The sequence below is a fragment of the Carcharhinus amblyrhynchos genome, chromosome 11, assembly GCF_965287045.1.
Source record: "Carcharhinus amblyrhynchos chromosome 11, sCarAmb.v2.hapA, whole genome shotgun sequence".
In the NCBI taxonomy this organism is placed as follows: Eukaryota; Metazoa; Chordata; class Chondrichthyes; order Carcharhiniformes; family Carcharhinidae; genus Carcharhinus; species Carcharhinus amblyrhynchos.
Genome location: NC_137334.1, coordinates 19,718,370 through 19,739,979, shown reverse-complemented (window position 1 = coordinate 19,739,979; position 21,610 = coordinate 19,718,370). Strand labels below are relative to the sequence as shown.

General features: G+C 50.7%; 1 protein-coding gene across 1 annotated transcript in view; it reads right to left on the bottom strand.

Moving 5' to 3' along the window:
- Positions 1-1,440: 1,440 nt before the first annotated feature.
- The window catches only part of cdk15 (cyclin-dependent kinase 15), a 57,596-nt gene continuing 37,426 nt past the window's right edge, over positions 1,441-21,610 (bottom strand). Inside the window, exons 8-15 of the mRNA XM_080198688.1 lie at positions 21,255-21,378; positions 20,311-20,431; positions 14,498-14,591; positions 13,131-13,194; positions 11,212-11,260; positions 8,160-8,299; positions 6,713-6,834; positions 1,441-4,269 (exon numbers count right to left, since the gene is read on the bottom strand). Of these exons, the coding sequence (XP_080054814.1) occupies positions 6,734-6,834; positions 8,160-8,299; positions 11,212-11,260; positions 13,131-13,194; positions 14,498-14,591; positions 20,311-20,431; positions 21,255-21,378 (693 nt within the window). The 3' untranslated portion in view covers positions 1,441-4,269; positions 6,713-6,733. The remainder of the gene's footprint in view (positions 4,270-6,712; positions 6,835-8,159; positions 8,300-11,211; positions 11,261-13,130; positions 13,195-14,497; positions 14,592-20,310; positions 20,432-21,254; positions 21,379-21,610) is intronic.

Here is a 21,610-nt window from a genome sequence, read left to right as displayed (position 1 = left end):
GAGGGAGAATTTAGCATGGCCAATGCACCCTAACCTGCACGACTTTCAAAGGAAACCGGAGCACCTGGAGGAAACCCACGCAGACATGGGGAGAATGTGCAGACTCCACATAGAGTCACCCAAGCTGGGAATTGAACCTGGCTCCCTGGTGCCATGAGGCTGTATTGCCACCCATTTACATCACCAAAGATGTGCAGGTCAAGTTGATTGGCCATGCTAAGAAATTGCCCCTAAGTGTCCAGGGATGTATAGGTTAGAGGGATTAGTGAGTATTATATGTAGGGATATGGGGGTAGGGCCCGGGTGGGAATGTGTTCGGTGCAGACTTGATAGGCCGAAGGGCTTCTTTCTGCACTGTAGGGGTCTATAATCACACTGTGGTGCTGTCTCCCAGTCCCATACTAAGCCTGACTACACTAAACACTGTACTGTTACAATCAATGATGTCTCTCTCTCTCTCGAGATAGATGTTGAAGAAAACACCCTATAAAAACCTAACAATTGCCAGGGTGTAAGTTTTCCCTTCGCCGGCATTGGTTTAAACTTACCGCCACTTCAAGGTGATGTCCAGACACACAGTACCAATACCATCATCAGGCAGGATAAGCAGCCAATCGCGCTGAAGGATTCCCACAGACAGCAAAGCATTGACTTACCTGCTTTACAGAAGGTGACTTAAATGAAGGGGACAGACAGGTGGGAATTATGGTTAAAAATTAAAAATACATACTCCTTCTTCAAAGGTTTTTTTTAAAAAGAGATTGACCAGGTCTCTATTAACCAGACTTTTAGATGAATGAGAGGGGAATTCTCATTAAAATACTCAACCTTCTGACAGGGCTAGACAAGCCCAATGCTGGCGTGCTTCTCCCCCTGGCTCTGGGGTGGGTCTAGGTCATCCGGCCACAGTCTCAGGGGTCGGCCATTTTAGATTGAGACAGGGAGAAATGTCTTCACTCGGACCTGTGGAAATCTTTAGACTGGAGGGTTGTGGATGCTCAGTCGATGTTCAAGATGGGGATTGTTAGATTGCTGGACGCAAGGGGAGATGGAGATGGAGTGTGAGAGTAATGCTGAGCTAGGAGATCAGCCATGGAGGGGCCGAATGGCTACTTCCTGTTGTGTGTGACCTTCCTCCAGCACACAGAAAAATAGTTCTGGTTGTTTGAGATCAAGTTGAAAGAGCAGCAGATTGACATCAGACAAGGTTTATTCAGGATTAGGTACACACAGATTTCCTCACACTGACACTCACTGATGCACGTGTGTAGACACAACAGTGAATGGCCAGAACCCTCTTCCCCCCTCCCCAGGGACACCTGGGCAACTGCACAGCTTTGAAGAGGGAGGCAGTCTTCAATACAGCAACGTTCATACTGGGCAGTGCCCCCCCCCCCCCCACCCCCGGGCCCCTCACCCACCCCCTCCACAGCCCCCAGCATCATGTGGTCCTGGATTACACGTCCATAATGGGACAAGGTTCTGACATTGAATGAATGCAATTTAAAGCTACGTCAAAGACATGGTGTATCAATCCCAACTCTAAATACGAAGACCACACCACCATGAATCTTTTTATTCATTCCTGGGACATGGGTGTCACTGGCTGGGCCAGCATTTGTTGCCCATCCCTTGTTGCCTGAGGGCAGTTGAGAGTCAACCACATTGCTGTGGCCCTGGAGTCACATGTAGGCCAGACCGGGATAAGGACAGCAGATTTCCTTCCCTAAAGGACATGAGTGAACCGGATGGGTTTTTACAACAGTCAATTCACTTTCTAATTCCGGATTTTTATTGATTTCAAGTTGCATCATCTCGCGTGGTGGGATTCGAACCCGGGCCCCCGGCGCATTACCCTGGCTGTCTGGGTTACGAGTCCAGCGACAATACCACTGCGTCACTGCCTCCCATATTAGATGTGATCCAAAAATGAGTTGGCAGCTCTGGTTCTGACATGAAGCTAGCAAGCATAGGAAGGGTGGGTGGTCTGAAGAGGGTGAGTCTGGGGCTGGTGTTACCTAGCTCTGTTTCTGGGAGTTGGGATGGGGGAAATAATTCCTCCCCTGGTCTGACTCCGCGACAGTGCAACACTTGGGGCCTTTTACTGGCGATTGAATAGAATAGGCTCCTAACAGTGCAGAAGGAGGCCATTCAGCCCATCGAGTCTTTCCAAAAGAGTGTCTAACCTCGGCTTCCTTCGGACATTAGTGAACCAGATGGGTTTTTCCGACTATCGACAATGGTTTCATGGTCATCAGCAGGTTCTGAATTCCAGATATTTTTTATTGAATTCAAATTCCACATCTGCCGTGGTGGGATTCGAACCCGGGTCCCCAGAACATTAGCTGAGTTTCTGGATTGATAGCCTAGCAATAAAATCACTAGGCGATCAGCTCCCTTAAGGGGCTAGGTGAGCAGATACCCAGCAGGCAGCCCAGTTCAGGGACACAGCACACATTTGGCAAAGGGCGTTCATGAGTCTGGGATAATTTGCATTTATATAGCACCTTTCAGGACCTCAGGATGCCTCAGAGTACTTTGCAGCTGAAGAAGCAATTTTCAAGTGTCAGCATGGTCATGATGTAGGGATTGAAGTGGGCATTTTTATTTGGCACAGGAAGATCCCATGGGAGCCAATGAGAACATGCCCAGATTTGTTTTTGTACTGGGGTGGCATGGTGGCACAGTGGTTAGTGCTGCTGCCTCACAGCGCCAGGGACCGGGTTCAATTCCAGCCTTGGGTGACTATCTATGTGGAGTCTGTACATTCTCCCCGTGCCTGCATGGGTTTCCTCCGGGTGCTCTGGTTTCCTCCCACATTCCAAAGAAGTGCAGGTTAGGTGGATTGGCCATGTTAAATTGCCCCTTAGTGTCAGGGGGCTGGCTAGGGTAAATGCATGGGGTTACGGAAATAGGCATAACCCTGGGTGGGATTGTAGTCAGTGCAGACTCAATGAGCCAAATGGCCTCCTTCTGCACTGGAGGGATTTTATGATTCTGCTGAGGGGAAGATATTGGTCAAGGGATGACTCTTGAGTTCGGTGCATTGAGGAAAAGTCTCCAGTTGTTCCTCGAAGTATTGACAGGGACCGCCCTGGGATGGGGAGGAGAGACTCAGTTGGTTCAATGATTCATGCAAAAGATGGCACCTTCTGCAACAGTGCAGGGCTCCCTCAGTGCTGCACGCACGAAATACACCTGAACGGCAGGGTGGGGGGACGGGGGTGATGGAGAACGAGCAAAGGAACCAGGCCACGTTAAAGAAAGCCCTTGGAACTTCCACGGGCGCTAGTCCCTCCTGCGGATTGGGAGGTTGTAGAGGGGGTTAGTGCAGAGCCACCTCAGAGGATTAACCCCATCATTACCAACGCACAATTCTTGGAAGGATCTAGATGGCGGCTGAAAGGCAGACAAGTAAGAACCTGTTTCCCATCAAATGGAAGGACAATTTTTGTCTGCATTGGGTGAATCTAACGGCCCCTGGCATCTCACAGCTCCTGCTTGACAAGATGTCAGCCCAAGGGCAGCCTATTTAGGACCCCTCTTGGCAGGTCCGTCACTAGGACAACAGAAGGGAATGTGCTCCAATAGGGAATGAGAACCTTCACAACGGAACATAGCCGACTAAACCCGGATTTGGTGGGATTGTTCTGTTAATGAGATCGATTGCAAAGGCATTCTCAGGATGAGATAGCCCAATCAGGACAGGTACAGCACAGGGTTAGATACAGATTAAAGCTCCCTCTACACTGTCCCCCAACACTTCCAGGGCAGGTACAGCACGGGGTTAGATACAGATTAAAACTCTCTCTACGCTGTTCCCCCATCAAACACTCCCAGGACAGGAACAGCAACAGGGTTAGATACAGAGTAAAGCTCCCTCTACACTGTCCCCCATCAAACACTCCCAGGACAGGTACAGCACAGGGTTAGATACAGAGTAAATCTCCTCTATACTGTCCCCCATCAAACATTCCCAGGACAGGTACAGCACGGGGATACATACAGAGTAAAGCTCCCTCTACACTGTCGCCATCAAACATTCCCAGGACAGGTACAGCACGGGATTAGATACAGAGTAAAGCTCCCTCTACACTGTCCCCATCAAACACTCCCAGGGCAGATATAGCAATGCTGAAGCATCATGGATGTAATGTTGGTCCAGTATGAGTTTAGGAAGGTGAGGGTATTTAACGTCTCTGAGGGTCTTCATTCTTTCCATGTTGAGGGTCTGGAATGCCAGATGGCAGTTTCCCACACAAAAAAAATCTGCAAGTAAAGAGGAGATTGTTAAGGAAATGTGAATCCAATCACGTGAACATACGAAATAAGGCTAGGTTCGTCCATTCGGCCCCTTGAGCCTGTTCCATCAGCCATTCAGATCATTGTGTTGTGAATTCTACATTTCTCTCTACCCTACTAACCTTCAATCCCCTCGTCTAACGAGAATCTATCTGCCTCCACCTTAAAACTATTCAATGACTCCCTGACCTCTGAGGCAGAGTTCCAGGGTCGTTTGAGAGAAAAGGTTTCTCCTCATCTCTGTCCAATAAGAGCGATCCCCTAATTTTAAACGGTGCCCCCTAGAGGTGGACTCAGCCACATGATGGAACATTCCCACATCTACCTTTTCACAACCGTTTATATACGTCAGCCCTACAATCTCTCACCCTTTGGATAATATGCTTCCTTTTTGTATTTTTCTTCCTGCCAAAATGGCCAATTTCACACTTGCTCACATTGTACTCCAGATCTTTGCCCACTCACTGTGTCTATGTCCCTTTGCGGCTTCCTTCTGTCCTCTTCAGTTGATTTTCCTACCTATCTTTGTGTCCTCAGCAAATTTAACAAACAAAGCTGCAGTCCATTCATCCAAGTCATTTATATAAATTGGAGAGAGTTGTGGTCCCAGCACTGATCCTTGTGGCACACCACTCATTACATTTTGCCACCCAGGAAGTGTCCCATTTATGCCTACTCTCTGTTTTGTGTTCAATCCATGCCAATCCAGTCGGGTACAGACTAGTCAAGCTTAAACTGGACATTCCCAAATAGACAATCGTTTTGTGTGGATAAGATCCTCGGGACAGACTCTGCAATCCTTGTGACTGGACAATCAGCCTCAATACTCAGGTCAGGAAGAAGCAGCCCACCCTGGCTTCCTGTTCATCATCACTGAGTAAGAAGTCTCACAACACCAGGTTAAAGTCAGTCCAACGCTGGCATCTCCACATCACCATTCCTGACCCATCACACATTCCAGTAAATAATCAAAGGCTTCAGGAGGCAACATTGGCACAATCACTATAGTCTTTTTAAAATTCATTCACGGGATGTGGATGTCACTGGAAAGGCCAGATATTTATTGCCCTTCCCTATGTGCCCCTTGAGAAGGTGGCGGTGAGCTGTCTTCTTGAACCCGCTGTGTCATGGGCACACCCACAGTGCCATGAGTAAGCCACTGCCAAGTGTGAACATCTTTAAGATTCTTCAGATGAGTGAGTTTCACAGGGAGAGATGGACGGACAGAGAGAGAGAAAGAGAGAGGGAGAGCGGTACAGGTGTGAGAGAGAAAGAAATAGAGAGACAGCAGTACAGGGTGAGATAGAGAGAGACAGAGAAAGAGGGAACTGTACAGCAAGAGAGAGTGAGAGAGAGTGAGCAGTACAGGGTGAGAGAGAGAGAGAGAGTAAACAATACAGGGTGGGTCTGAGAGAGAGAGAGAACAGTACAGGGAGAGAGAGAGAGAGAGAGAGTGCGAACAGTACAGGGTGAGAGTGAGAGGGAGAGAGAGAAACAGTACAGGGTGAGAGAGACAGACAGAGAGAGAAATAGTACAGGGTGAGAGAGAGAGAGAGGGGGGGAGGGAGAGAGAGAGACAGAGACAGAGAGAGATATGATTGGTGCAACTTGATTAGGTAGAGATATGATGGGTGCAACTTGTGTGCCAAAGGGCCTGTTTGTGCTGTAGTTTTTCTATGATTCTAGAGAACAGTACAGGGAGAGAGAGAGCGAGAGAGAGAACAATACAGGGTGAGAAAGAGAGAGAGAGGGATAGAGAATAGTACAGGGAGAGGGGCAGAGAGAGAGAGAAAAAAACAGTACAGGGTGTGTGTGTGTGTGTGAGTGAGAGAGAGAGAACAGTACAGGGTGTGTGTGTGTGTGAGTGAGAGAGAGAGAACAGTACAGGGTGTGTGTGTGTGAGAGAGAGAGAGAACAGTACAGGGTGTGTGTGTGTGAGAGAGAGAGAGAGAAAGAAAACAGTACAGGGTGTGTGTGTGCGTGAGAGAGAGAGAGAGTGGGCAGTACCCAGTTCAATACAGGTTTAAACTGGGATAATGAGAGAGAGTAGTGGATGGTGCTAACTTTAGTTCTTTTTAAATCCCAGCCATTCCTATTGGAGGCTAAATCTACCTCACTGGGAGTGAGGGATGAGAGCGACTCACTCAGTGTGCGGAATGTCAGTGACCAATAGACCCAGGACACAGGCCGATGAGGAGAGAATTGCACACGCGCACACACTCACTGTCCCCCCCTCCTTTGCACCCCCACCCTCAAACTGACACCAGTTCTGTGTCCCACAGACCCCCTGCTATTGGGAATGAACCTCCCCCCCATCAGAGACAGGACAGGTAGGAGGAGGATTACCTTCCTGGGGTGGGGGGAGGAGGGAGGGGGGAGGTAGTGAGCAGACCCAACCCCTGTGCCTTACCTGTCCCGTCCTCTCCCCACTTTAGGCCAGGATGGAGCTGCACCTGACCTTGCGGAAGGGGTGAAAGGCATTCCTGGCTTCTGGCTCCAAGCGAACTCCAGCCACGCTGAAGATGGAAACCACTGCAAGAGGAAGAGAGGCAGCTGTCAGCAGGAACAGCGAGGGCCGTGGAACACAGGCGCTGTATTTAAAATACAATTCAGATACAGCGTCCCTCACAGCGCCAGGGACCCGGGTTCAATTCCAGCCTTGGGTCACTGTCTGTGTGGAGTCTACACGTTCTTTCCGAGTCTGCGTGGGTTTCCTCCGGGTGCTCCGGTTTCCTCCCACAGTCCAAAGATGTGTGGGTTAGGTGGATTGGCCGTGCTAAATTGACCCTTAGAACAGAATTTTACAAGATTGATTTTAAGTGTCCAGCTAGCATGAAAATGGGGGAGTTCCTGTTCAATTTTTGGGTGTTTTTTGGCCAGTGCCAAGGTGCCTGCTGGGCATTGCCCAGGTGTCAGTCTGGCACTGCCCAAGGGGCATCCTCCCCTCAGCCTCTCCAAGGAGGCCTCAGTGGTCTCCAGTTCCACCGGCGAGGCCAACATGACTGTTCCACGTTCCCAGCGAGGCCAACACAACTGTTCCCCGTTCATGGACAGAACCTCTCCCAGTGAGGACAACATGACTGTTCCCCGTTCATGGACAGAACCTCTCCCAGTGAGGACAACATGACTGTTCCCCGTTCATGGAGAGAACCTCTCCCAGTGAGGACAACATGACTGTTCCCCGTTCATGGAGAGAACCTCTCCCAGCGAGGCCAACACGACTGTTCCCCGTTCATGGAGAGAACCTCTCCCAGTGAGGACAACATGACTGTTCCCCGTTCATGGAGAGAACCTCTCCCAGCGAGGCCAACATGACTGTTCCCTGTTCATGGAGAGAACCTCTCCCAGTGAGAACAACATGACTGTTCCCTGTTCATGGAGAGAACCTCTCACAGTGAGAACAACATGACTGTTCCTCGTTCATGGACAGAACCACTCCCAGTGAGGCCATAAAGGAAGGCGAGCCTGGACGATCGAGTGCCAGGATCGCTAAGCAGATGGAAATTAACACTTTAGTATGGGACGCCCAGGTCCCTCTGCACAGCAGCATGCTGCAATTTTTTACCATTTAAATAATAGCCCATTTTGCCGTTATTCCTACCAAAATGGATGACCTGCATTGCACCAACATTGTACTCCATCTGCCAGACCCTCGCCCACTCATTCAGATTATCTATATCCCTTTGCAGACTTTCAGTGTCCTCTGCACACTTTGCCACTCGTCTTAGTGACATCTGCGAACTTTAACACACTACACTTGGTCTCCAACTCCAAATTATCTACGTAAGTGGTAAACAGTTGTTCCGATAATCTGTCTGCACAGACACAGGGTCGTAACAGGAATGATGTGTACGTACTGTCAGGAAGCTGGAACAAGGCAGGTGGGAGAGTGCTGAAATACTTGTGTGCCAGAGCTTCCTCTGCGGAACTCCTATGCCGTGGATAGCTCTGGAGGAGCTGCGATGTTAAAGATTCTGCTTGTGGAACCAGACCTAATCTGAGCAAAAGGGAACAGACAGATCATTAGATGGGATGCTACAGTGCAAGCAACACACTGCAACAACAGCCCGCATTGATGTAGCGCCCTCAATGCAGGAAAGGGGCCATTAGCGAGAGGCAAGGCTGGAAGACTGGACTCTGAGCTGCCTCAAGAGATATCTGGACAAGTCACGGAGGGGTCAATTTTAAAGAGAGTCTTCAAGGAGAGGAAAAAGGGGTAGAGAGATTTAACGAAGGAATTCTAAAGCTTAGGGTATTGGCAGATAGAGAGAGACAGAGAGAGAGAGAGAGTGACAGAGAGAGAGAGAGTGACAGAGAGAGAGAGAGAGACAGAAAGACAGAGACACACAGGGAGAAACAGAGACAGAGAGAGAGTGACAGACAGAGAGAGACAGAGAGTGAGTGACAAACAGAGAGAGACAGAGAGTGACAGAGGGAGACAGAGTGACAGAGAGAGAGAGAGAGACAGAAAGACAGAGACACACAGAGAGAAACAGAGACAGAGAGAGAGTGACAGACAGAGAAAGACGGAGAGTGACAGAGAGAGAGTGACGGAGAGAGACAGACAGACAGCGAGAGAAGCAGAGAGAGACAGGCAGAGAGAGTGAGAGAGAGAAGACGATTGAGAGACAGTAAGACAGAGACAGAGGTGGAGAGAGAAAAAAAAAGACCGAGAGACAGAGAGAGAGAGAAATACACACACACACAGAGATAGAGACAAACAAGAGAGAGATAAGGAGAGACCGAGATAGAGAGAGTGAGAGAGAGAGAGACAAAGTGAGAGGGACAGACACACACACGCACACACACGCAGATGTGGAGATACTGGCGTTGGATTGGGTGGGCACACAAGTCTCACAACATCAGGTTAAAATCCAACAGGTTTATTTGGTATGGTGCTGACGCCTTCATGGTTTTCCTGTGCTAAGACAGAGGAAGCGAGGCGAGGCTTTACCCAATGTAATTTTTCAAAGCCATCCCAGCCCTGTGGTGAAGATACAGAGTCAGATGGAGCCCGGGAGGGGGTACATTGGCTCATCCTGTCAGCTTGGAACTGGATTGTCCCTTGTCTGGGGAATCTGATAGGATGTAACCGGCTTTTGATGAGGAATACAGTACCACAAAACAATGTGCAGGTTAAATTACTAAACTGACCATTAGTAACAGGGGATTAGCAGGGGCAAATACGTGAGGTGACAGGGATAGGGCCTGGGTGGGATTGTAGTCAGTACAGGCTCGATGGGCTGAATGGCCTCATTCTGCACTGTAAGGATTCTATGATTCTATTCTATGATATGGAGAGAGAGAGACAGAGACAGAGAGAGACAGAGAGAGAGACAAAGAGAGAGAGACAGACAGACAGACAGAGAGAGAGACAAAGAGAGAGAGACAGACAGACAGACAGAGACAGACAGAGAGAGAGAGAGAGACAGACAGAGAGAGAGACAAAGAGAGAGAGACAGAGAGAGAGAGACAGACAGACAGACAGAAAGAGAAGGATACAGGTAGAGATGGAGTGAGTGTGAAAGAAGCAAGAGAAGGGAAAGAGAGGAGGAGTTCCAGATGAGATGTGAGTGAGGGCTAATCCACTGATATTCCCATTTGGATCTTTAATCCTGGGATAAAATTCCAGTGGTCTGAAATGTGGGATTGAGGAGACAAAGAGGCAGCATTTATAGTGACCATTTATATAGCCCACAGCACCCCCCCCAACTAAACTCCCGCAGCACCGCCCCCACCCCCACTAAACTCCCACAGCACCACCCCCACCCCCACTAAACTCCCACAGCACCGCCCCCACCCCCACTAAACTCCCACAGCACCGCCCCCACCCCCACTAAACTCCCACAGCACCGCCCCCACCCCCACTAAACTCCCACAGCACCGCCCCCACCCCCACTAAACTCCCACAGCACCCCCCCACCCCCACTAAACTCCCACAGCACCCCCCCCACCCCCACTAAACTCCCGCAGCACCCCCCCCACCCCCACTAAACTCACACAGCACCCCCCCCACCCCCACTAAACTCCCGCAGCACCGCCCCCACCCCCACTAAACTCCCGCAGCACCCCCCCCACCCCCACTAAACTCCCACAGCACCGCCCCCACCCCCACTAAACTCCCACAGCACCGCCCCCACCCCCACTAAACTCCCACAGCACCGCCCCCACCCCCACTAAACTCCCACAGCACCACCCCCACCCCCACTGAACTCCCACAGCACCGCCCCCACCCCCACTGAACTCCCACAGCACCGCCCCCACCCCCACTAAACTCCCACAGCACCACCCCCACCCCCACTAAACTCACATAGCACCCCCCCCACCCCCACTGAACTCCCACAGCACCCCCCACCCCCACTAAACTCCCACAGCACCACCCCCACCCCCACTAAACTCCCACAGCACCACCCCCACCCCCACTAAACTCACATAGCACCCCCCCCACCCCCACTAAACTCCCACAGCACCGCCCCCACCCCCACTAAACTCCCGCAGCACCGCCCCCACCCCCACTAAACTCCCACAGCACCACCCCCACCCCCACTAAACTCACATAGCACCCCCCCCACCCCCACTAAACTCCCACAGCACCACCCCCACCCCCACTAAACTCACATAGCACCGCCCCCACCCCCACTAAACTCCCACAGCACCGCCCCCACCCCCACTAAACTCCCACAGCACCGCCCCCACCCCCACTAAACTCACACAGCACCCCCCCCACCCCCACTGAACTCCCGCAGCAACCCCCCACCCCCACTGAACTCACACAGCACCGCCCCCACCCCCACTAAACTCCCACAGCACCGCCCCCACCCCCACTGAACTCACACAGCACCCATCCATCCCCACTAAACTCCCGCAGCATCTCCCCATCCCACTAAATCCCTCCAAAGTAACCCTTACCGTTTCCAAACTTGGCCCAGTTTCTGCGGGGGGTGAGGTATAAAGTGCTCTGTGAAAGCAAAAGAGAGAGAATGACAGGATGGGTCTAACATCACCGTAAAAAGTCTGACAACACTAGGTTTAAGTCCAACCGATTTATTTGATAGTAAACTCACTAGCTTTTGGGGTTAGTCCCTAGTGAATTTACTATCAAATAAATCGGTTGGACTTAAACCTGGTGTCGTCAGACTTTTTACTGTGTTTACCCCAGTCCAACGCCGGCATCTCTACATCATGTCTAACATCACCCCCAGAGACAGCCCCACCCCCAGAGACACCCCCAGACACACAGCTCCACCCCCAAAGAGACACACAGATCCACCCCCAGACACACACAGGTCCACCCCCAAAAAGACATCCACAACCCAGACACAGGGCCCCAACCCCAGACACACACAAACTAGACCAGTCCCCTACACCAACAGACAACCCACAAATATTTCTCCACTACCCCCGCAGAACATGCAAACCTGGGAAGTCATGCAAGCCGGACATAACTCCTGTTCTCTCAAATCCAGACTGAGCCCCAATATCCCCTGACTGAAACCCAATATATTTTCCCAGACAGAAACCTAATATATCCTCTCAGACTGAACCACTAATTATCCCCCAGACGGAACCCCTCTATATCCCCCAGACTGAACCCCAATATCCCCCAGACTGAACCCCAATACATCCCCAGACTGAATCCATATATATCTCTCAGACTGAATCCCCATATCCCCCAGACTGAACCCCAATACATCCTCAGACTGAATCCATATATATCTCTCAGACTGAATCCCCATATCCCCAGATTGAACCCCTCTATATCCCCCAGACTGAACCCCAATATCCCCCAGACAGAACCCCAATACATCTCCAACTGAACCCCAATACATCCCCAACTGAACCCCAATATATCCTCAGACTGAATCCATATATATGCCCCTGACTGAATCCCTATATATCCCCTAGACTGAACCCCAAAAACTCCCAGACTGAACTTCAATATCCCCCAGATTGAACCCCAACATATCTTCCAGACTGAACCCCAATATATCCCCCAGACTAAATCCCTATATATCTCCAACTGAACCCCAATATATCACCCCAGAGTGAGCCCCAATATATCCCCCAGACTGAACCCCAATATATCCCCGACTGAACCCCAATATATCCCCCCAGAGTGAGCCCCAATATATCCCCCAGACTGAACCCCAATATATCCCCCAGACTGAACCCCAATATATCCCCCAGACTGAACCCCTATATATCCCCCAGACTGAACCCCAATATATCCCCCCAGAGTGAGCCCCAATATATCCCCCAGACTGAACCCCAATATATCCCCCAGACTGAACCCCAATATATCCCCCAGACTGAACCCCTATATATCCCCCAGACTGAACCCCTATATATCCCCCAGACTGAACCCCAATATATCCCCCCAGAGTGAGCCCCAATATATCCCCCAGACTGAGTCCCAATATATCCCCCAGACTGAACCCCTATATATCCCAGACTGAGTCCCAATATATCCCCCATACTGAATCCCTATATATCCCTGACTGAACCGCAATATATCCCCCCAGACTGAGCCCCAATATATCCCCCAGACTGAACCCCTACATATCCCAGACTGAGCCCCAGTATATCCCCCAGACTGAACCCCTATATATCCCAGACTGAGCCCCAATATATCCCTCAGACTGAACCCCTACATATCCCAGACTGAGCCCCAATATATCCCCCAGGCTGAACCCCTATATATCCCCAACTGAACCCCAAAATATCCCCCAGACTGAGCCCCAATATGTCCCCCAGATTGAACACCAATATCCCCCCTGCACTGCCCTGCTCTCCCCTCTCTATCAGCCAGGTGTTATTGAGACATTTACCTGTGCTGTAGTTCGGCAATGCGGAGACTCCCGGCCAGGTCTCCTCCGTAGGAAAGCCCAGCACCTGGGAATAGATTCCCACGGTCAGATTGGGAATGGTCAGCTCATACAACTCCTGCCTCTATCCGGGACATTCACACGCGGGCGCCTGTCGGCCACTGTTCAGACCCGCCACGGGTGAGCGTGGCCTCACTCTGTGTACACACACAATCGAGGGGACTCTTAAGGGACTGGGCTGTCGGGATTCAGAGAGCTTTGAATCCTGGTGTCCGGATTCCCTTCAGGAATGGGAGTGAGGGGCAAACCATGATCAAATGGCATTACTAGGATCGTGACATGATCTCAAAACTCCACACACTGTCTTGTTGTAAGTTTATTTTTATTCATTCATGGGACATGCCCATCCCTAGTTGCCCAAGCAATCATAGAATCATAGAAACCCTACAGTGCAGAAAGAGGCCATTCAGCCCATCGAGTCTGCACTGACCACAATCCCATCCAGGCCCTACCCCCATATCCCTACATATTTACGTGCTAATCCCTCTAACCTACGCACCTCATGACACTAAGTGTCAATTTTAGCATGGCCAATCCACCTAACCCACACATCTTTGGACTGTGGGAGGAAGCCGGAGCAGCCAGAGGAAACCCACGCAGATATGGGGAGAATGTGCAAACTCCACACAGACAGTGACCCGAGCTCGGGTACCCTGGATCTGTGAAGCAGCAGTGCTAACCACTGTGCTACTGTGCCACCCACACAGGACAGTTGAGAGTCAACCAAATTGCTGTGGCTCTCCCTCCCTCCGCTCAGGCTGATGAGGCTTAGAATCACAGGGTGGAATTTTACTGGCATGTCTGCCTGAGGTTCGTACAATCCCACCCGCGGCCAATGGGGAATACCGTTCTCCGAGTCTGGAATCCCCTGGAATCCGTGTGGGTGCGCCGGTAAAATTCCAGCCTAGGATCTCTAGGCCCATCGGGTCTGTGCTGACCACAATCCCACTCAGGCCCTATTCCGATAACCCAACATATTTACCCTAATTAGACCACCCCCCGCCCCGCCACTAAGGGACAATTTAGCATGGCCAATCCCCCTAACCCACACATCTTTAGAGTTTGGGAGGAAACCGGAGCACCCGGAGGAAACCCACGCAGACACGGGGAGAATGTGCAAACTCCACACAGACACGGGGAGAATGTGCAAACTCCACACAGACAGTGACCCGTGGTCGGAATTGAACCCAGGTCCCTGGCGCTGTGAAGCAGCAGTGCTAACCATTGTGCCACCCCATCTGGTTCAACACCCAAGCCCCCCTCCCCCTCACATGCAGCATTTCTCCCTGAGCTAGTGCTGCGTCACTTACTGTCCAGATTCTCTGTAGTTGCTCAGTAATATCGGACACACCCGGAAAAGCAGGATATCCTTCCACCATCTCGATGAATATACAGCCCGCTCCCCTGGGAAGGAAAGACAAGAGTTACTCTCCGTAAGAGTCACTGTGAGGCAGTGGCAGACGCATCACCAGATGTAATATTACACATCTCCAAATTTGCAGACACCACTAAGCTGGGTGGCAGTGTGTGCTGTGAGGAGGATGCGAAGGGGATGTGAGAGTGACTCAGACAAGCTGGCTGAGTGGGCAAATACTTGACAAATGCAATACAATGTGGATAAATGTGAGGTTATCATAGAATCCCCACAGTGGAGAAGGAGGCCATTCGACCCGTTGAGTCTGCACTGACCACAATCCCACCCAGGCCCTGTGCCCGCAACCCCACATATTTACCCTGCCAATCCCCCTGACACGAAGGGACAATTTAGCATGGCCAATCCACCTAACCAGTGCCTCTTAGGAGTGTGGGGGGAAACCGGAGCACCCAGAGGAAACCCATGCAGACATGGGGAGAATGTGCAAACTCCACACCCGAGGATTGAATTGAACCCGGGTCCCTGGTGCTGTGAGGCAGCAGCGCTAACCACCGTGCCACCCCTAAGTTATCCACCTTGGTGGCAGAAACAGGAAGGAAGATTATTATCTGAATGGTGGCAGTTTAGGAAAAGGGGAAGTGTAACGTAACCTGGGTGTCATGATGGAACAGTCGCTGAAGGTTGGCGCACAGATACAGCAGGCAGTGAGGAAAGATAATGTCATGCTGGTCTTCATAGCAAGAGGATTTGAGTACAGGAGTAAGGATGTCTTGCTGCAGTTATGCAGGGCCTTGGTGAGGCCATACCTTGAGGATGGTGTACAGTTTTGGTCTCCTACTCTGAGGAAGGACATTCTTGCTATTGAGGGAGTCCAGCGAGGGTTCACCAGACTGATTCCTGGACTGGCAGGACTGACATATGAAGAGAGACTGGATCTACTGGGCTTGTACTCACTGGAATTGAGAAGAATGAGAGGGAATCTCGTAGAAACATATACAATCCTGATGGGATTGGACAGGCTAGATGGGGGAAGAATGTTCCTGATGTTGGGGAAGTCCAGAACTAGGAGTCACAGTCTGAGAATAAGGGGTAAATCATTCAGGACTGAGATGGGGATGAACTTCTTCCCTCAGAGAGTTTGTGAATCTGTGGAATTCTCTCCCACAGAAACACGTTGGGGCCAGTTGGTTAGATATGTTCAAGAGAGGGCTGGAAGTGGCCCTTGTGGTGAAAGGGGCATGGACAGAAAGTGGGAGTGGGATACTGAAAGGGCATGATCAGCCATGAGCGTATTGAATGGTGGTGCAGGTTGGAAGGGCCGAATGGCCTAGTCCTGCTCCTATTTTCTCTGTTTCTTTGTTTAGAACTGCTTTAACTGAGAAAGGCAGGGCCGCTGTGAGGCCCACACGCCAGGCTTCACACTGGTGCCTGTGGAAACTTGAATGCATAATCCCCATTTATTCCTATGTGTATATACGAGAGTGAGTGTGTATGTGTGTGTGTGTGGGTGAGTGGGTGGGTGGGGGCGGGAATGGTGGTGGGTGGGTAACAAGCACACAATGGGTTATGACAGCTCTCTCTCTGTCTGTCTCTCTCTGTCTCTCACTCCCTCTCTCTGTCACTCTCATTCTCTGCCTGTCTCTCACACTCTGTCGGTCACTCTCTCTGCCTCTCTGTCTCTCTCTGCGTATCTCTCTCTGTGTCCCTCTGTCTCTGTCTCTCTCCCTGTATTTCTCTCTGTTTCTCTCTCTCTCTACCTCTGTTTCTCTCTCTGTCTCTCTCTGTGTATCCCTTTCTGTGTCCCTCTGTCTCTCTCTCTCTGTGTCTCTCTCTCCCTGTCTGCCTCTCTGTCTGTCTGTCTCTCTCTGCCTCTCTGTCTGTCTGTCTCTCTCTCTACCTCTGTGTCTGTCTCTCTCTGCCTCTCTGTCTGTCTGTCTCTCTCCACCTCTGTTTCTGTCTCTCTCTCTCTTTCTACCTCTGTTTCTGTCTCTCTCTGTCTCTCTCCCACAGGGAATCTGTTGGGAAGGAGAGTTGCTTGCTCAGTGCTTTGTGTTCATGCAGACTGTTGGGTCTGTTGATGATAGTAATAGAGTGAATAATATAACCATGGTAACGGAATCACTGTGAGAGATTAACCGACATGAGAGTGCGTCCACTTGGCTCCAAGAGATCTGATGTCTGCCTTGTGTGTCTGGTGAAGTATTGACACAGAATACAGCCTTCTGAAGATGGAGTTGATAGGAGTGTTTGGGGCAAACCACTGATTGCTGTGGTCAGGTTGGCATGGCAACACTTGATAGCTGAGCACTGAAGAATAAAGAATGGTGTCAAATCACTTGATTCGTGCTGGATTGTGTAAGCAGAGCTTGTTAAGGTCAAGGACCTGTTTCTGTAACTGCTGCAACAGGACCAAAAAGAGAAGTCAAACAAGAAAACAGGTCAATGTGTGGAGGCTTTGAAGAGGGTACAGAAAAGATTTACCAGGATGGTGCCTGGTATGGAGGGCATTAGCTGTGAGGGGAGGTTGGAGAAACTTGGTTTGTTCTCACTGGAACAACGGAGGTTGAGGGACAACCTGATAGATGTCTACAAGATTATGAGGGACATGAGCAGAGTGGATAGTCAGAAGCTTTTTCCCCAGGGTGGAAGAGTCAATTACTAGGGGGCATTGGGTTCAAGATTACGACATGTTCAACATTGAGGGGCACGCACAGAGGGGATAGGGAGCAGCTGTTAGCTGAAGGGTCAGTTACGAGGGGGCACAAGTTAAAAGTGAGGGGGGAGGGGGTTTGGGAGGCACGTGAGGAAAAACCTTTTTACCCAGAGGGTGGTGAGGGTCTGGAATGCGCTGCCCGGGAGGGTGGTGGAGGCAGGATGCCCCACATCCTTTAAAAAGTTCCTGGATGAGCACTTGGCACACCATAACATTCAGGCCAAGTGCTGGGGTTTAGTGTGAAGGTCAGGGCATTTCAGGTGTCGGTGCAGGCTCGATGGGCCGAAGGGCCTCTTCTTCACTGTGGGAAGCTTCTTCCCTGCTGCTGTCAGACTTTTGAATGGACCTACCTCGCATTAAGTTGATCTTTCTCTACACCCTAGCTATGACTGTAACACTACATTCTCCACTCTTCCTTCACTGTGAATGGTATGCTTTGTCTGTATAGCTCACAAGAAACAATACTTTTCACTGTGTATTAATACATAGGACAATAATAAATCAAATCAAATTCTGTGGTAGGTTTAAGGTGCGAGGGGCAAGGTTTAAAGGAGATGTACGAGGCAAGATTTTTTACACAGAGGGTGGTGGGTGCCTGGAACTTGCTGCCAGGGGAGGGAGTGGAAGTGGATATGATAGTGACTTTTAAGGGGCATCTGGACAAATACATGAATAGGATGGGAATAGAGGGATATGGTCCCTCTATAGATAGTTGGTTGGCCATCAACGGCAATAAGAGTGTTGCAGAATGCAGGAGATTAGGTGGGGTCGGCCGGGGGGAGGGGGGGCTTCGGTTTAGGGACATCAGATGTTCCCCTTATTAAATGGGGAACAAACTAGGTCACAGGTATAGGGTGAGAGGCGGTAGGTTTAAAACTGAGATGGGATGGACGCACTCTCATGTCGGTTAATCTCTCGCAGTGATTCCGTTACCATGGTTATATTATTCACTCTATTACAGACACAGAGGGTGGGTGAATTTGTGGAACTCGGGGGAGTCTGAATCATTGAATGGTTTCAAGAAGGAGATAGATATATTTCTAATAAAAAAAGGGATAAGTGGATTTGGGGAACAGGTAGGGAGGTGGATTTCAGACCAGGCAGGGATCGGTCATGATCTGACTGGATGGAGCAGGCGCAAAGGGCTGAATTTGCTCCTAATTCTGACGTCTGTATGATAGACACCAAGCTTGCATTATGGAGATGGGATGTGAGCGCATGTTCTCCCCATGTCTGTGTGGGTTTCCTCTGGGTGCTCCGGTTTCCTCCCACAGTCCAAAGATGTGCGGGTTAGGTGGATTGACCATGTGACCCCCTTAGTGTCAGGGGGACTATCAGGGTGAATATGGGGTTACAGGGCCTGGGTGAGATTGCAGTTGGTACAGACTCAATGGGCCGAATGGCCTCCATCTGCACTGTAGGGGTTCTTTGATAAGGTTAGGTGGATTGGCCACGCTAAATTGCCCCTTAGTGTCCAGAGATGTGTAGGTTAGGATGGATTGGCCATGCTAAATTGCCCCTTAGTATCCAAAGATGTGTAAGTTAGGGTGGATTGGCCATGTTAAATTGCCCCTTTGTGTCGAAAGATGTGCAGGTTAGGTGGATTGGCCATGCTAAATTGCCCCTTAGTATCCAAACATGTGTAAGTTAGGGTGGATTGGCCATGCTAAATGTGCAGGGTTGCGGGGTAGGCCGGGAGTGAGGGCCTGGGGAAGGTACTCTGTCAGAGAGTTGGTGCAGACTCGATGGGCCGAACGGCCTCCCTGTACGCTGTAGGGAATCTGTGTGTTAATATTTTTGAATGTAGGAAATGCAGCAGCCAATCTGTGCACAGCAAGATCCCACAAAACAGCCAGCTGATAACAACCAGACCATCTGCTTCTTGCAATGTGGTTTGAAGGGTAAATATTGGCCAGGGCGGGAAGAAGTGGGGGGGAGGTTGATGGGGATGACAACTCCCCTTCGACATAGTGCAGGGGGGTAGTTTTTCACTTCCATCCAAGAGGGCACTCACCCCGTCCAAAAGACAATCCCTCTGAACGGTGCTGTCCTTCCTTTGGCCCCTGGAGAGGCCGCAAAGCAGATTGACCAGGCTGACAGCGGGGGTGAAAGGGTTACATTGTGAGGGTGGTTAGCGCAGAACTTCCATTTCGTCAAGTCGAGAAGATTGAGGTGCTTAAGGTGTTGATAAGGGAGACAAACCGTTCCCTCTGTTAAGAGTTAGGCATTGAGTGATGGAGGTAGGCGACACTTCCTCACACAAAGGGGAATGAAAATGTGGAAATCTCTCTCCCAAAAGAAAACTGTCGGGGCTGGAGTCAATTCCCAAACTGACATTGATAGCTCATCAGGGAAATGGGGGAGGCGATGGCCTGGTGGTATTATCACTAGACTATTAATCCAGACACTCAGCTAATACTCTGGGGACCCGGGTTCGAATCCCGCCATGGCAGATGGTGGCATTTGAATTCAATTAAAAAAAAATCTGGAATTAAGAATCTACTGACGACCAGGAAACCATTGTCGAAAAAACCCATCCGGTTCACTAATGTCCTTTAGCGAAGGAAATCTGCTGTCCTTACCCGGTCTGGCCTACATGTGACTCCAGAGCCACAGTGATGTGGTTGACTCTCAGCTGCTCTTAATAAATGCTGGCAATAAATGCTGGCCAGCCAGTGACGTGTGTGTCTCATAAATGAATTAAAAAAAATTGGCTCTATTCTCTCTCCACAGATGCTGTCAGACCTGCTGCGATTTTCTGTCTTTGTGTTAATAGATTTTGGTTAGCTAAGGTTGCTAAGAGCGATGGAACAGAGGCATGTAAATGGAGTTAGGATATAGATTGGCCAAGATCTGACAGAATGGTGGAGTAGGCCCGAGGGACTGTTTCTTTAATTAGGAGTGGGCCATTAATTCTGGATGCCCTTCCCCCCATAACTCCTCCTAGCCCCTAGCCCAAGGGTCTCTGCTCCTGATTTTAGCTCCGCAGTTGCCATTGGTTTAGATCGGAGAAGATGTGAATAAAGTTTCCTCACCAGATGTCCAGAGCCATGGAGTAATCAGTAGCTCCAAGGAGGACGTCGGGGGGGCGATACCACAAGGTCACCACCTGTGAGGAGTAGGTCTGACTGGGAACAGACTTTGCCCTGGCCAATCCTGCGATTAAAACAGAAGACAGACAGAGTGTGAGGACGCCGTGTTGGGGAAGGAGCTGGTGGAGCAGCTGTGACTCTCCACTGGATTCAGCTTCACAAAGAAACTCGGGAGGGAAGAAGGTCCCAACAGGGGCTCTCCAGGTATTTATACAGGTACAAGGCACAGGACCATTGCAGAGAAACCCACACCCACAGGGACACACACACACACACACACACACACACACTCACAGGGAGACACACACACACTCACAGGGACACACACACACACACAGGGACACACTCACAGGGACACACACACACACTCACAGGGACACACACACACACACACTCACAGGGACACACACACACACACACACACACACACTCACAGGGAGACACACACACGCACACACACAGGGACACACATGCACAGGGGACACACACACACTCACAGGGACACACACGCACACACACACAGGGACACACATGCACAGGGACACACACACACACTCACAGGGACACACACATGCGGACACCTACCCTCGCGTGGACACACCCCCCCCCGTGGACACATCCCCTCCCTCGCGGACACACCCCCTCTTCGCGGACCCCCCAGCAGACACAATCCCACTTGCGGACACTCCCCCTTGCACACTCCCCCCTCGTGGACACACCTCCCCCCCATGGACACACCCCACCTCGTGGACACACATCCCTCTTGCGAACACACCCCCCCCCCACTTCACAGACACACAACCCCCTTTCGCAGACACACAACCCCCCCTCGCAGACCCCCCCCTCATGGATACACAGATAAACAGGAAGTTATATGATGCACTGACCAAAGTCTGCCAGTTTGAGTTCTCCCACACAGCTGATGAGCAGGTTCTGTGGTTTGAGGTCGCGGTGCAGGATGTGACAGTGATGGATGTACCCCAGGCCCCGCAGGAGTTGAAAGAGAAAGAGCTGCAAAGGCAGAAAGCTGCGGTTTATTATTCAGCGCAGTCACGGAGCGGCTCTTACTCTGGGGGTGGGAGAGACCCGGGCCAACAACAGAATGACACAGGACACAGCGACTGTCAAATCCCCAGAGAGAGGGACTGGGCTTTTATTCTAAATCATTGCCAGGGTGTCATCAAAAAGACCAATGGGATTCTGGTTTCTCTCCCAAACGCACTGGAAAACATAGTGAAATTAA